We start from the raw sequence: 16384 nt of genomic DNA, 5'->3' as shown, positions 1-16384 counted from the left end.
GGGGGTTAATGTGCTGTGAGCGGTGCGGGACCGCTCCTGGCACATAGCACCGGGTGTCAGCTGTGACAATCAGCTGACACCCGGCGGCGATCGCCCCGCACCGCTTGTGTGCGGGCACGATCGCAGTGCGCGTAATAATACCTAGCTGGTCCATAAGTCCCAGGGCACAGCTATGTACTATTACTGACAAGGTCGGAAAGGGATTAACGTGTTCACATATCCTAAGGCCATTCAAACATCAGTTTTTTTCACGTATGAGGAAAAGACTCCTTTTCATCAGTGATTTTCATCAGTTTCATCAGATTTTTATCAGTTTTTTTCACTGAAGAGAAAAAAGAAGCATTTCCACCTTCTCCTATCAGTCAGTGAACAACGGACCGCACACGGTGTCCGAGTTCTGTCTGATTTTTTTTTTCACAGATCCATTGACTTTCATTGGCGAGTTTAATCCGACACTCACCTCAATATCGGATATGTCTCCATATTTTGCACGGACCACTGGGTCCGCGAAAAGTCACTGACCTGTGAACAGCCCCATAGGCTGTCATAGGTACGTGAAAAGCTGACTTGTTAATGAGGACTTAGTTATAGTTCCTTGCTCTACAAAATAACAGAAAAAATTGTCACTTTGCCAGTATGTGATACTTACTGATTTTGCCCATGGTCCCTCTCAGTAAATCACGTAGTGTCAGGACTCTCCTCTATGAACCGGAGCAGATAGATGCTGTGGCCATCCATTTTTTTAACACTGTATCATTCTACATCATTTATAAGCATAGTATTAAAAAGACTGAATCTTCCCTCTGGCAAAATCCACAAACCTGTTGTGTGGGGGCCTGGCCCAGTGACTCTAATATCAAATGGAGGTGATATGCATAAGACATGATTCTCAATCTCTTACACAGAGAAACTGTATCAGTGAAATGATTCTATTCCAGAATTACTGATTCTCTGATTGTTTGTGCTGTATTAAATTGTGCATTTTATTTCAGTGTGAAGAACTCGTAAGCCTGCTGCTGAACACTGTGGTTTTAACAGTGCCGTTGTCTGGGAGTGCACAAAGAAACTTCATTAACTTTTCTCATGGAGAGTATTTCTACAATCTATTTTCTGAAACTATTAACCAGGAGCTGTTAAAGAACCTGGACACAGTTGTGCCAAATCTGCTAAAGTCATCGACTGAAAATCCAAAAATGGTAACCAAATATTACCATAATAATCATCACTTATAACTTTCGGTCATAAAATATTCCTAATGTTTATATGCAGATTATTAATATATATAATATCACTCTACTAATGTAGTATGAAAGAAAGTGGTTGTGGCTGTTTAACCCTTTCCATTACAACCTGTTTTCATTTTTGCTTGCACTTCTGTTTTTTCTTTCCTTACAAAAGACATACAGTACATTTTTTTAATTTTCTGTCAACATAGCTGTTTGTGGGTTTCTTTCTTTGGGACGAGTTGTAGTTTTGAACGACACTTGTTCATTTTACCATACAATATACTAGAAAATAGAATCAAAACACAGGAGGCTGATGGTCATCCAAAACCATCACTCCAGCAATATAATGTGCTTTAAATGTCACTGTCAGAGACTGACACTAGCTGCAGTCGCTACTGTTCGTTGCCTATATAACACAGATGACATCCACCATTCGTTGAGCAGGCTTAGCTTCTGAACCCTCTCCATGCACCTGGCACCCAGTGGGATGTATAGCACATGTCATAAAGGGAATAATCACCTAACACTTAAAGGGAATGTGTCATCAGACAACGATCTATTGTTTAAATAAGTTTTTGTTTTCATAATTAAATGTATTTCTTAAACATTTTTGATAATAGAGAAAAGAAAAAATTAAATCTTGCAATTTTTACACTGGCTACAAGATTTTGTATTAAACTTACAGTCTCTGTCCTATGCAGAAGACTATCTTCAGCAGCCTTATTTATGTATACATTATATACAGTTAATAACAAAGAATCTACCATTCACAATAGGAAATGTCACAGCTCACCTCCTCCTCCCTTCACAATAACCTTTGCTTTAATGTAAGCATTCTCAATATATACTTAAATACAAAAACTCAGTTTTTTACTCCTAATGTTCATGTGTCAACAAGAAGTAGGAGTCTAACATTACAGGACAGCACAGTGGCTCAGTGGTTAGCTCTGCAGCCATGCAGCTCTGGGGTGTTGGGTTTATATCTCACCAAGGACAACAGCTCTCCAGGTACTCGGTATCCCTTCCACACAGCTACTAATAGGGAATCTAGATTGTGAGCCCAATGGGGACAGTGCTGATAATGTCTGTAAAGCGCTTTGGAATTAATACAGCATAAAAGGGCAGCACCTCTCCCACACATCATTTGGTTTCCTGTCCTTGATGGTGGAACTTTGTCTGAATGCCATAAGAAGATAAGATTTACCCAGGCCTGGCCGTTCCGTTCAGGCAGCAGCTTTGTCTTTGCTGCAGACGGTACAGGTGTCCCAGAAGTGCCGCAGCGGGTCTAGGGGACTTTGCTGATGTAAGAGCATGAGTAAGCAGCGCCATTCTCTGTGGTTGGCTGGCAACTGCGTGTACTGGATCTGCACATGCGCAGGGTGCGCATCCAGGAGGCATGCCCTGATGATTAGTGTGCCAGTGACATTTGACCCAGAGGTGAATGGAAGGATGCATCAGCAGAGACACGTGCTGTGGTTTTGGCATGTCCCACATTTAAAATGCAGTAAGACCGCCGGCAAAGTGGGTCCTTTGCTCCAGCAGTTCATCCAGCTTGTAATGGAACAGCAATGGCACGGCAGTGGTACTCGCTCCAGTGGGAAAAGATTCCACAACCTCGAGAAGGGATCTGTCGGGTGATATGATTCCTCCTCCAAATCCGGAAATACCTAGGAAGTGTATAATGAAGGCTAATCTCAGGGAGTGTGCGCTCTATAAGGAGGGGTTGTCTGGTCCTTTGCAGAAAAGAATTTGTCAGTGTTGTATTGAGCAGACTGTTTGTGAAAAATGTCCTAACTTCATCTCAGAGTTAAGATCCATTGTTAGGGCGGAGGTCAAGAATTCCCTGAAGTCTCTGAGTCATGGGGAGGAGGAAAAGAGTAGGAAGGCTAAGAAGCCTGGGAAATGATCCTCAGATTCGGATGAATCCGACAATTCAGAGAGTGAATATATGTCTACGGAATCCTCTTCTTCTACTTTGTCATCGGATGATGGTACAAAGGGCCATCAGTGCTTTCCTGTAGAAGAGACTGATAGATTAATTAAGGCAGTCAGATCTACAATGGGTATTGTTGACCCTAAAGCCCAAAAATCTCTTCAAGATATCATGTTTGGGCGCCTGGAATAAAGGAAGTGTCAGACTTTCCCCATTATTGCAAAAAAACGAATCCCTTATCAGGAGAGAATGGAAGAAACCTGAAAAGAGAGGTTTCCTTTCCTTCATCATTAAAGAGGAAATATCCTTTTGATGGGGCATCAGTGTCATCTTGGGTTAAGACCCCAAAGTTAGATGTGGCTATCTAAAAGATTCACTCTACCCTTTGAAGATATGGGTTGCTTAAGGATCCCTTGGATAGACAGGCAGCTAGCTTTCTAAAGAGTACTTGGAAATCCTTTGCAGGAGCTCTGAAACCAGCCATCTCCGCAACATAGTAACATAGTTTGTAAAGCCGAATAAAGACTTGCGTCCATCAAGTTCGACCTGTTAGTTCTGTAATTGCTAAAGTTGATCCAGAGGAGGGCAAAAACCCCAAATGATTTAGCCAATCTTCACCTGAGGAAAAATTCCCTCCCGACTCTGAAACCAGCAGTCAGAATAAATCCCTGTATCAACCTACTATTTTATATTATTTTTAAGTATATGCTGAAATCTGCCTGGTATCTAGAAATGCATCCAGTCCCCGCTTGAACTGGTGTAGTGAATTTGACATTACCGTCTCCTCACTCAGTGAATTCCATATTCTCACTGCTCTTACCGTAAAGAACCCCTTCCTATGCTGGTGCTGAAACCTTTTCTCTTCCAGTCTTAGTGAATGCCCTCTTGTTACCGTAATATCCCTCCTTATGAACAAATCCCGGGCAAGATCTCTATACTGTCCCCTAACATATTTGTACACATTTATTATGTCCCCCCTCAACCTTCTCTTTTCCAGGCTGAATAGTCCTAGTTTTGCCAACCTCTCTGGGTATTGCAGTCCCTCCATTCCCTTTATTAATTTTGTTGCCCTCCTTTGTACCTTTTCAAGCTCATTTATATCCTTTCTATATATTGGGGCCCATAACTGAGCACAGTATTCCAAGTGTGGTCTGACCAGTGCTTTGTACAGTGGAAGAACAATGTTCTCATCCTTTGCAGCTATACCTCTTCTGATACATCCCATTACCCTATTTGCCCTTACAGCAGCGGCCTGACTTTGGGCACTCCAATTTAGTTTGCTATCAATCAAGATGCCCAAGTCCTTCTCCATCTCTGAATTCCCCAATGATTTCCCATTCAGTGAGTACTGGTGACTTCCATTTTTCCTTCCCATATGTATGACCTTACATTTCTCCTCGTTAAACCTCATTTGCCATTTAATGCTCCACCTACCCAGCTTATCCAAATCCCTCTGTAGGTCTGCACTGTCCTCTTTTGTATTAATTGTTTTACATAACTTTGTGTCATCTGCAAATATTGATATTTTACTATTTATCCCGTTGACTATGTCGTTAATAAAGATATTAAATAACATTGGGCCTAGTACAGACCCCTGTGGTACCCCACTAGTGACGCTTATCCAATCTGAGAATATTCCATTTATAACCACCCTCTGCCTTCTATCCTTTAGCCAGTTAGCTACCCACTTGCAGACATTTTCCCCCAGCCCCATCATTCTCATTTTATATACCAACCTATTATGTGGCACGCTATCGAACGCTTTTGAGAAGTCGAGATGCACGACATCCACTGGTTCCCCCTGATCTACTCGAGAGCTAACCTCCTCGTAGAAGTCAATCAGGTTTGTTTGGCAGGAGCGATTCCTCATGAATCCATGTTGGTTCGGGATTAAAAGATCATTAGCATCAAGATGCTCCGTAATTGCCTCTTTAATGAAGCTTTCAAAAATTTTGCCCACAACGGACGTCAGACTCACCGGCCGATAGTTTCCGGCGTCACTTTTCGCTCCCTTTTTGAATATTGGCACTGCATTCGCCTGTCGCCAATCAAGTGGTACAGACCCAGTCTCAACAGAGTCCTTAAATATAAGATATAACAGTCTGTCTATCACATTACTTAGTTCCCTTAGTACCCGTGGGTGTATGCCATCAGGTCCTGGTGATTTGTTTATTTTAATGTTACTGAGGCGTTTCTGTACCCCAGCTTGGGTTAGATTAGTCATACTTAGTGGAGGATTAAGCTTGTCACTTCTCATTTCTCCTGTTAGTTCTATTTCCTTTGTGAAAGTTGTCGAAAAAAAATTATTTAATAGATTAGCTTTATCCTCATCTTTCTCTATGATTTTGCCTTCCTCACTTTTTATCGGTCCAATATTATCCGATTTAATCCTTTTACTATTTATATACGTAAAGAACAGTTTGGGATTTGATCTACTTTCCCTAGCAATTCGTTTCTCTGTTTCCTCCTTCGCTATTTTTATTTGTTTTTTACAGGTTCTCGTTTTTTCCTTGTAACACATTAGTGCCTCCTTACTGTTTTCCTGTTTTAATCTCTTGAATGCCTCTTTTTTGCTATTTAACGCCCCTTTTACGTTCTTGTTCAACCATATTGGTTTCCTCTTATTTCTGGCCCTTTTATTCCCATACGGTGTATACCTCTTGCACTGAGTATTCAGAATTCTTTTGAAGGTTTCCCATTTACTTTTCGTACTGCTATGTCAAAGAAAGTTTTGTTGGATCATCTATAAGGTCATCTGAAGGATAAGGTAGCTAGGGATAGCATTTTTTCCACAAATCCGTTGATGTGGGGTGCAACAGCATTTTTATCTGACACATTAGCTTATTCAGCAAGGTTGGCGGCTAGATCAGCGACACTTTCTAATGCAGCCTGTAGAGCTCTTTTGGTAAAGTGCTGGCCAGGGGATATTCAAGCCAAGTCAAAACTATGCTCTATACCGTGTGAAGGGTAACACTTAGTTTGCCCAGTCTTTGATGAAATTTTGGAGAAAGCAGGTGATGGCATGAAAAGATTCCCTAATTTGACCATTCCGGTTTATGAAAAATCCTTTCGTGGAAGGTATAACCGGAGAAGACTCTCCTCCAGTCATCCCCTTTATCCTGACCTCTGGAGGAAGGGTAGAGTTTTTATGTTCGGGGGTCCCTCCCACAAAGGCTAGAAATCCCCTCAATGACTCCTGTTCCCGGGTAGAGAGAAGGCTCTACCTCTTTTTCCCTGCCTGGTAAAAAAAATCTCTTCGAGCAGCTGGATTCTCAACCTAGTGAGATCCGGCCAAGGCTGGAGTTTCAAGCTGTTCCTCTGTGGATGTTTATACTGACATCTCCTTGGTCTTCTCCAAAGGAGAATCCTTGAAATCAGAGGTCCTAGAACTGGTCTAAAAATTCTTCCTCACAGAGGTCTTTGTATAAGAAGAAGGGGAAAAATTTTATTCTCCTCTTTTTGATGATTAAAAAAAAAAAACCCAAATGGGACTTTCAGGACGATAATCAATTTGAGGGGCCTGAACAGATTATTGAAAATTCAGGCGTTCAAGATGGAATTTGTAAGATCAGCCTTGAAGTTGCTTTTTTCCGGACTGCTATATGGCGGTTCTGGATCTAAAAGATGCATATTATCATGTGCCAATACATGTGGAATACCAGAAACTCCTCAGGGTGGCCTTAGCCATAAAAGGAGAAATTAAACATTTTTTTAGTTCAGGGCCCTTCCCTTCGGACTGTCAGTGACCCCTCGTGTCTCTACAAAAATAATAGCAGAAGTGACAGCTCACCTTTGAGAAAAAGATACGCTAGTAGGCCTATATCTGGACAATTTCCTAATTGCAGGCAGGTCAGTTCATCACTGCAATTTCCAGTTAGAAGCAGTCAGTGGTACCTTGAAGAACTTAGGGTGTCTCTTAAATGTAAAATATCGAGCTTAAAGCCCATAAGAGTACAAGTTTTTTTACGTCTTACGCTGGACTCCATAAATCAAGAGTGTCGTCTTCCACATGGCAAGATGGAAAGAATATGCAGCCAGGTATAAGAGGCGGAAAAAGTTACCACCATTACTCTCAGGAAAGCTAGGTCTTTCCTGGGTTATCTGACCTCTTGTATCCCAGCAGTTTTATGGGCCCAATTTCATACTAGAAAGTTGCAGTGGGACGTTCTAAGAAACAAATTCATCTATAAAGGTTGTCTGAAAGACAGATTAACATTATCCCCAATAATGACCCATTCCCTTCTTTGGTTGTTGAACTTCTAAAATTTAGCCAGAGGGATGCCTTGGTTAAACCAAATATCGAGGATAATTACCACAGACTCAAGGGATGGGGAAGTCATTTAGAGGATAAGCCTGGTCCAGGGAAACAGGACAAGGGAAGAGAAGATTGTTTCTTCAAACATTAAAGAGTTACTGGAGGTACAACATGCCATTAAAAAAGCTCTTTTTACCTTACACGGTCAACACGTGAGAATCCTCTCAGACAGTCATGTAACTGTGGCCTACATCAATCATCAGGGAAGAACTCGATCCAGTTCCTTGACGGAGGTGATAAACCGGATATTTCAAATGTCAATGAACCATCTCCTTTCTCTAACAGCTTTACACGTAAAGGGTAAAGAGAACTTGAAGGCAGACATTTTAAACCACAGTCGGGGCTAAACCAAGGGAAATGGGCTCTGAACCAGTTAATTTTCAATCAAATTGTGGTCATGTAGGGCTTGGACCTATTTGCAAACAGGAAAGTGGACAAATTCTGTTCTCTGAATCCCAGAGAGAATCCTTTGGTAGTATATACCTTCCTAGTCAGATGGAGTTACAATCTAGTATATGCTTTTCCAGCAGTGATACTAATACCAGCAGTCCTGAGGAAGATCAGGGAAGACAGGTGAGAGTCATCCTGATAGCACCCTTTTGGCCCAAGAGGCCTTGGTTTTCCTGCTTGGGACTGATGTCAGTCATTCAGCCATGGGTGCTAGTGGCATCCTCAAGCAGCCAGCCTACATTTAAGAGATTGGAACTTGAGAGGTCACTGTTAAGGGACAGGGGAATTTCTCCTAACCTGATTTCTACTTTACTGCAGAGCAGGAAGGCAGTCACCACAAAAACCAATGGTAGGTCCTGGAGAAAATTTCTAGCCACTTCAGAAGGAAAACTGGGAGATGGAATGCCAGTAAATTCTATTTTAGAATTCCTCCAGAAAGGTTGTGAACAGTTACTCTCCACTAGCACCCTTAAAGTTCAGGTGTCGGCTTTTGGAGTACTATATAATTATGACCTGGCAAGTAACCGTTGGATCTCCCGTTTTATCAAAGCTTTCTCCATATCAAGACCAGTTCCCAGGCCAAATATACCTCCTTGGGATATAAATCTGAGTCTTGACAGATTCTCCCTTTGAATGTATAAAGTCAGTATGAGTTAAGATCCTCTCGCTGAATACAGTCCTTCTAGTGGCCTTAACATTCTCTCACAGGGTTAGCGACATCCAGGCCCTGTCAGTAGGTCCTCCCTTTACACAGATCCTGGAAGATAGGTCGGATCTGGCTTTAAAATGACTGTCTCCCTAAAGTATCTTCAGGGCCCCATAGGAATCAAGAAGTGGTTCTTCCATCTTTTCTGCGCTAATTGCAGAAATCAGAGAGGAGAAACTTCATACACTAGACATCAAAAGATGTCTGATGAAGTTCTTATCGGTTACGGAGTCCTGGATAAAGGATCAAGCATTGTTTCTCCTTTCAGCGACCTAGGGAAGGGCTTAAAGCATCAAAATGTACACTAGCTAGGTGAATTAGAGATGCCATTAGATTAACTTATTCCATAGGTGGTAGTGTTAGTCCAGAAGGTCTAAGGGCTCACTCCACAAGAGCCGTTGCAACCTCCTGGGCGGAGAAAGCAGTTGTGTCCATTGAACAGATATGTAACGCAGTGACGTGGTCCTCTCCCTCTACTTTTTATAAACACTATAGACAGGATTTATCCTCCTCTTCCGATCTCTTATTTGGGAGACGGGTTCTGCAGGCTGTGGTCCCTGCCTGAGGGCTAATTTCTCTGTAATTTTCTCCTTGGTACTGTTATGGGTGAGAGAAAGATGTAATAACTTACTGGTAATGGGATTTTTCAGAACCCATGACAGCACCCTTATATTCCCTCCCATAACTTTTTTGAATGAACACTAATTCATTTCTGGTGTGGGGTCACTTATTGCTTAAGGAAAACATGTGATGTTGGTGTTTAATATTGTTTGTAAATTACCATTTGGAGGTCCTCTCATGCTCTGTGATCCAACTGATGTGTGGGTGAGGTGCCGCCCTTTTATCCAGTAGGTTTCCTGTCCTTGAAGGGCGGATTCCCTCTCTCTCCCCGTGGTGCTGTCATGGGTTCTGAAAAATCCCATTACCGGTAAGTAATTACATCTTTTACCCTCACCCGTGACAACACCTGAGAGAGTGGAATCCAACCCCATCACTGAACAGGAAGCTAAGAACACAAAATGAAAAGGCAACTCCGACTTCCTCCTTCAATATAGTTTCTTGTCCTTTGGGTGTAGGAGCGTTGAGCACACAGCTGGAGACACCATAGCTTGTTATTTAGCAACCTCTAATAAGAATGACAGTGAGTTCAGGGGCCCACTTGGGCGCTGAAATGCTAACATCAGTTTAGGAGAATCTAGATTTAATGCTTCAGTGCATACCTATGTTTGATATCTCTCCTGGGACCTTGTGTCTGACCTGGGGTCTGGTGATTTTTGCATATTGTGCGGCCTGGTGATTCTCGCATGTCGTGCGGCCTGGTGATTCTCGCATGTCGTGCGGCCTGGTGATTCTCGCATGTCGTGCGGCCTGGTGATTCTCGCATGTCGTGCGGCCTGGTGATTCTCGCATGTTGTGCAGCCCGGTGATTCTCGCATGTTGTGCAGCTTGGCATGTGGCCTTGCAGCTTTGCGTTTCTCATTTAGATTGCGCTGTTGCTGTGGTTTGGGTTTCTGGGGTGTCTGTCTTGTAAGATTTTGAGTTCGTATCTCAGCAGTGCTTGGTGTTCATCTGCTCTGTATGAATTTTAAAGCATGTGTTGTGGTTGGTCACTGACCTCGTGTTTTGGGCTCTCTGCTTCTTGTCTGGCCTCTAGTCTTGTGTGTTGGGCCTGCCACCTCTTGTCTTGTGTGTTGGGTCGGCCGACTCATGTCTGATATTGGTCTGCCACTTTAAGTCTAGGCTTATGTCTTATGTTTGGCATGTCACCTCATGTCTCATGTTTGGCCTGCCTTAAGGTTTTCCTGCCGCTTTGTAGTTGTTGAATAGCCTGCCACCTCAGTTCTAGGGTTTTCAGGTCTGCCTCTGCCTCATGGCATGACTTGATGAGGTCTTTGGTAGAGTATGACCTTCAGTGGTATGTACAACTTTGGAGGCCATGGCTTTTGCCTGGTTAACCCGCTGACTTGTGGCTTGTAGGTCTGTTTTTCACTACTGTCTCAAAGCTTCACTACCCTTTACTAGCAGTACTGCTGATATTGGTAAGGATGGCTTCTGGTTGATACCTTCGGTCTGTAGTGAATCTATTAAACAATAATGAAAAACAGTCCTGAGGGTAGCTGGTGAGACTAACAGATTTCCAGTCCATCCCTCATACTTGAATAGCATATTAAACTGGTCCGTATTTAACATCTATGTCCCAGTTTGTCCTCTTGATAGGATGTGTAAATGGTTGCGCTAATCAGAATGAAACAATTGTAAATGCAGTGTTGGGAGTCTCAGAATGGATTGGTCGACTTTTATCTTCGCAAAATATCTACAGTTATCCCAGTTATCCTTCTGGTTGGAGTTGGTCATGGTTGTGATAACCAAATTAAATCCTTGCAAGTCCAGTTAATCCTAAGGGACAAAAAAAAAATGAATGGTGAAGTCGGATTGTAATAAAGTACTAAAAATTTCTTCTGGTTTTTGGAACCCCTTTCGGCATTCTGGTATGCTCAGTCTACACTTGATATCAAAGCGTTGGGTAGGTATTCTTAACCATTTGGTGATCATAGACACTAGAAGGGTTTCTTACAGTCCAGATCTTGACCTTATGGGGGTGCCCTTACTTCATTGGCAAATGTTAACAATATTGGGTTTGAGGTTAAGTAATATTTTAAGCAGGTGTAGTTGCTGAGCCCATCGGCCACTAGGAACCCTAGTCAGGTTCTTTGAATCACATGACTTCTGCTTCCATTAACATGCTGAGTCATAGTACCAGTTCCGATATATACTTCAATTGTTGGTTGCGTGATTTAACAAATAAAGAATATCTAATTAAATCCGAGGACGATAACCTACCATACATATAAGTGAAGTCTATAACCTTATAGACACTCTCTGGAAAAAAAATCAAAAAAAGTTGTTGTAACCAGTAAAAGAATATTTTTGTTGGAGCTCCAAATCGATAAATCTATAGAGATATTATTTTGATTGTGAAAGTTTTAGATATCATTCAGTCTACCTTCCTTAAGCACTATCCATTGAACTAGGATATTCTTGGGATCCCTCTAAAGGTGTAAGATCTTACATGGGTGCTCCATCCCTTTCAGAGGATTCCTTTATCATCGTCTCTCAGGTGCTTTCATGGGTGAGTTGAAAAAATGACAATTACTTACCAGTAATTTGATTTTCCTGAAACCCATGACAGCACTCTGATTTATTCACTCCCTCTGGCTTATGGTTGGTGGTGGTTTTCAATTTTCTCTTCTCACAATGAATGGGCTTGAGTGAATGTATAAATAATAACAAGAAAAATGATAATAAATTGGGTGACTCCTACTTGGCCTCTTGGAAACCACATTCAAGGAGGAAGTGAAAGTTGCCTTTTTTATTTTGCGCTCTTGGTTTCCTCTCCAGTGATAGAGGCGGATCCCACTTTCTCAGGTGCTGTCATAGGTTTCAGGAAAATCAAATTACATGTAAGTAATTATCTTTTTTTGATTTTTTTTTTTTAAATAACTCTCAGACTGGCTCCCCCCCCCTTTCATTCCCTTCTGATGAACCAGCATCGATGGCATGTCCATTTATTCTTCACCTGCAGTGGGGAGGGGGATACCACTATTAATTAATTGCAGCACGTTGGCTCAGTAGTTAGCACTACAGCCTTGCAGCGCTTCGGGTCCTGCATTCAAATTCCACCAAGGACAACATCTTCAAAGAGTTTGTATGTTCTCCCCGTGTTTGCGTGGGTTTCCTCCGGGTTCTCCAGTTTCCCTCTACACTCCAAAAACATACTGATAGGGAATTTAGATTGTGAGCCCCAATGGAGACTATGTAATGTGTGGAATTAACGGCGCTATATGAATGAGTAAAATGAATAATTAAGGAAGCTTGTGTCTGTGCTGGTTAATCTTCCAGAATCCTGGTGTACCATGAATCTTCATCTTCATCTGCATCCTTCATATGATGTACATGAACGTTACATTTTGGGAAGGGCTCAGGAAGCACATATGGGTTTCCTATGCATCAGACTCAGAAGTCTTCTTTAGCCATGAGCGGTAGTGCATTTATGTTATATTGTATTTCACTTTCTAGCTTAAATTATGCTACGCCTATAAAACTGTGCTTGGCCCTGCCAATCTAGCTAAGCCTTGCCCATCTCTTAGACTAATTACAGGAAAGACAGAAAAGTGCCAAAGGTCGCAAAATTTTTGCGCAGCTAAGCAATTTTAATATATGAAACCGAAGTAACAAATCTTTACCAAATCTTTGATTTGTAATTTTTTTTCTCTATTTTTCATGAAGGTGAGCTCAGTATTGAATGGAATGCTGGACCAAAGCTTCAGACAGCGAACAGTTCATAAGCAACAAGGCACACAGTTGGTTAATGCTGTGCTTAAAAATTGGAGGAAACTGGACAGCTGGTGGGCACCAGATTCTCCTCCGGAGAGCAAAATGGCAGTCCTAACATTACTTGCCAAAGTACTACAGGTATTGGAGACAAGACTTGACCCCTTCTAGAGTTGTGTTAATTAAGGAATTACACTTTTTGGTTTGGGCTATATGCGCATCTTTGCAGATGGAAGCAGAGCTGTACTCCAGTTTTTATTCTCCTTAATTTTTTACAGTTTGTATTTGATTAGAGGAAAAAAAGCCCGAAAAGGAGCATTAAATCTGCTAAAAATATCTAGCAATTTTATTTTACATAATTAAAAAATAGACGAAAGGCTGATACATAATAAGTGTGTTGACACGCCAGAATAAGGCAGAAAGTAGTATAGGTGTTAGTTACACAGGGCCTGATGGCCAAAACAGTATGGGTGCATTTGGGGTGGGCAGTTGGTGCAGTGCATCACTCTATAGATAAGATTAGCCTATTTTCTCCTGACATATTTGACCTTGTCATGTTTGTTCTGACAGTCGGGCTATTAAGCTTAATAGTGATGTCCCATGTGTAACTCTTGTCCATACTAATGTCTGCCTTATTATCTGGCATATCATCAAATTTATGTATTCGCCTTTGGCTATATTTTAATTATGTACATTAAAAATTTTCATATTTTTTGTTCATATTATTAGCTGTATGATTTATGTCTGGCTTTTTTTTTGTCAACGTATATTTAGGGAGAGTCAGATATTAATTTTTGCATGTAATAATAGTCATTTGCTATTGCCCATGCCTAGCTCTTCATTGGGTTATGTACCGAGTGGGTCAGATATTTCTTAAGTTTGTATATGATTAGTAGATGCATCCACTGTTTTTATATTTATTGTTATTGTCTTACAATTGGACTCTATGGGCCCGATTCATCAAATCTTTCACTTACAAAATTCTGGCATAAAAGCTTTTAAAAATTGCAAAATTTAGGCACAACTCTGGGTTGTGTCAAAATTTTGCGACTTTTGGAGTTTTCAAGCCAGTTTCTCCCAGCTCCCACAAAATGGTTGAGGCACGATTGGGATGGGGTGCATCAGGGGCGGAAAACCACATCTCATCTAATTCATGACAAACCATGGTGTTCCCTACTCCAGAAATCTCACTCCAGTACCTGATTGCAGCGAGATTTCTGGTGTGGAGGACGTTTTTCCTCAAATGCTCCAGATTGACAAAGAAGTGTGTACCTCTTCTTGATTCAGGACCGTGTGATTCCAGCATGCCCCAATATGAAGACCGGTGTGAACAAGCCCTATTAATTTGCATATGTTTTGATTTAATTTTCTCCTTGTTCTGTACCACGTTACATCTAATGTAATTTTTGTCCTGATTATGCAAGCAAATAGACCAGCAGATGGACAGTACAATTGAATTTCCATGTTATGCTTCAGTCTCTTTTATTCCTATTTTTTCAGATTGAGTCTTCTGTGTCTTTTGATACAAACCACCCGGCATTTAATGACGTGTTTAAGACCTACCTAAGCATTCTCCTAGATCAGAAGCTTGGACTGAATTTGAAAGTATGTAACACTAAATGCATTCGCATTGTCTCCGGTTCTGTGCAGGCTTTGTATTCTTTTCCTACCGGTTGTCTTTGCTTCTTTACAGTAAGAGTAGTATTGTTTCTACTTTAACAAATCTTGATCGTGTTACGGTAGGTTCAAAAGATAGTGAGAAAAAAGGATGTGAAATATGGTGACTTTACGAACGTATTATCCAAATAGAGCAAAATAAAACAACTGTGTGTTCAAGTGATTAGAAATGTGTGAATCTCTATATAATAAACACACTCTTAGGCCCCCTTCACATGTCAGTGTCTCCAGTACATTTGGTAACCGTTTTCACGTTCTGGAGACACTTACACACACAGACCTATAGTACAGACCAAAAGTTTGGACACACCTCATTTAAAGATTTTTCTGTATTTTCTGACTATGAAAATTGTACATTCACACTGAAGGCATCAAAACTATGAATTAACACATGTGGAATTATATACTTAACAAAAAAGTGTGAAACAACTGAGAATATGTCTTATATTCTAGGTTCTTCAAAGTAGCTACCTTTTGCTTTGATGACTGCTTTGCACACTCTTGGCATTCTCTTGATGAGCTTCAAGAGGTAGTCACCAGAAATGGTCTTCCAACAATCTTGAAGGAGTTCCCAGAGATGCTTAGCACTAGTTGGCCCTTTTGCCTTCACTCTGCGATCCAGCTCACCCCAAACCATCTCGATTGGGTTCAGGTCTGGTGACTGTGGAGGCCAGGTCATCTGGCGTAGCATCCCATCACTCTCCTTCTTGGTCAAATAGACCTTACACAGCCTGTAGGTGTGTTTGGGGTCATTGCCCTGTTGAAAAATAATGTTGATGCCTTCAGTGTGAATGTACAATTTTCATAGTCATTAAAACACAGAAAAATCTTTAAATGAGAAGGTGTGTCCAAACTTTTGGTCTGTACTGTATTTAAATCTATGGATTTGCCCACGTGTCCGTGTGTTCACAGTGTCAACTGTGTGCCATTCGTGCGACACATACCGGAATAGAATGCAGAATAGAAATGATGGATGTGCAAAGATAGAGGATAGAGAGATGTCCATGAGATATATAATTAATGCAGTGCGTATGTTAGTTTCCTGTACATGAACTTAGGTAAAAGATAAATTATTTTTCAGCAGCAGAAGGGAAGGAAGGGAGACACAGATCCATTACTAGTGGGTAGGAGGAGCCCCACAGGATAGTTCACCTCAGATTTATAAAAAGTGACGACCGGCCCCTCCAGCTTAGGCTCCTCCTACTCCCATGTTCCTCAGTTTTAAATTTGAGGTCGCAGAGGATAGTCGCTGCCTTTGCAGCTCCTCAGAAGATTTTCTTATTTTTATTCCAGAGACCTGGACCCCCCGTGGTCTAGAGGTCTCAGGGGGTCTCAGCGCTGCTGGGACCCCTGACCCTCCCCTGGTGGATCTGCGTACCCCCTAAGGAGGTCCCCGCAGAACCCTGCTGGCCCCGGGGGATACAGGGCACTCCCTGGCGGAGACGCACACTGCTCTTGTGGGGTCCCTGCGCGCTCCGCTGTGGGGGGGGAGCAAGGGCCGCGGCGCCACACATCCCTGGGGGTCCCTGTGGCGCTCAGCTGGGTAAGTGCTCTTATTGAGTACTTTCAGCGGCTGTGGTGACTGCTGTTTTTTTCTGCTTGCAGGGATTTCTCTTCTGCATGCAGCGTTTGATCCTTGGCTGGCAGGGGAGCAGGGACGGAGGATTCGCGCGCTCTGTTTGTAGCTCGGCGGGGGGCGTGGCTTAGCGTCTCCCTGCTGTCAGTTCGTGACAGGAAGTGCCGGG

At 42.0% G+C, this 16384-nt stretch overlaps 1 protein-coding gene across 1 annotated transcript in view; it reads left to right on the top strand.

Moving 5' to 3' along the window:
* PRKDC (protein kinase, DNA-activated, catalytic subunit) overlaps positions 1–16384 on the top strand; it is a 427433-nt gene that overhangs the window by 142852 nt on the left and 268197 nt on the right. The window contains exons 36-38 of the mRNA XM_073679277.1: positions 993–1196; positions 12918–13103; positions 14463–14567. Coding sequence (XP_073535378.1) covers positions 993–1196; positions 12918–13103; positions 14463–14567 — 495 coding nt within the window. The remainder of the gene's footprint in view (positions 1–992; positions 1197–12917; positions 13104–14462; positions 14568–16384) is intronic.

Source organism: Phyllobates terribilis, unplaced genomic scaffold, assembly GCF_046119375.1.
Source record: "Phyllobates terribilis strain yellow unplaced genomic scaffold, ASM4611937v1 Scaffold_4__5_contigs__length_816908805, whole genome shotgun sequence".
Lineage (NCBI taxonomy): Eukaryota > Metazoa > Chordata > Amphibia > Anura > Dendrobatidae > Phyllobates > Phyllobates terribilis.
Note: the sequence above shows the minus strand (reverse complement) of the source record. Positions and strands in the feature narration are given on the sequence as shown.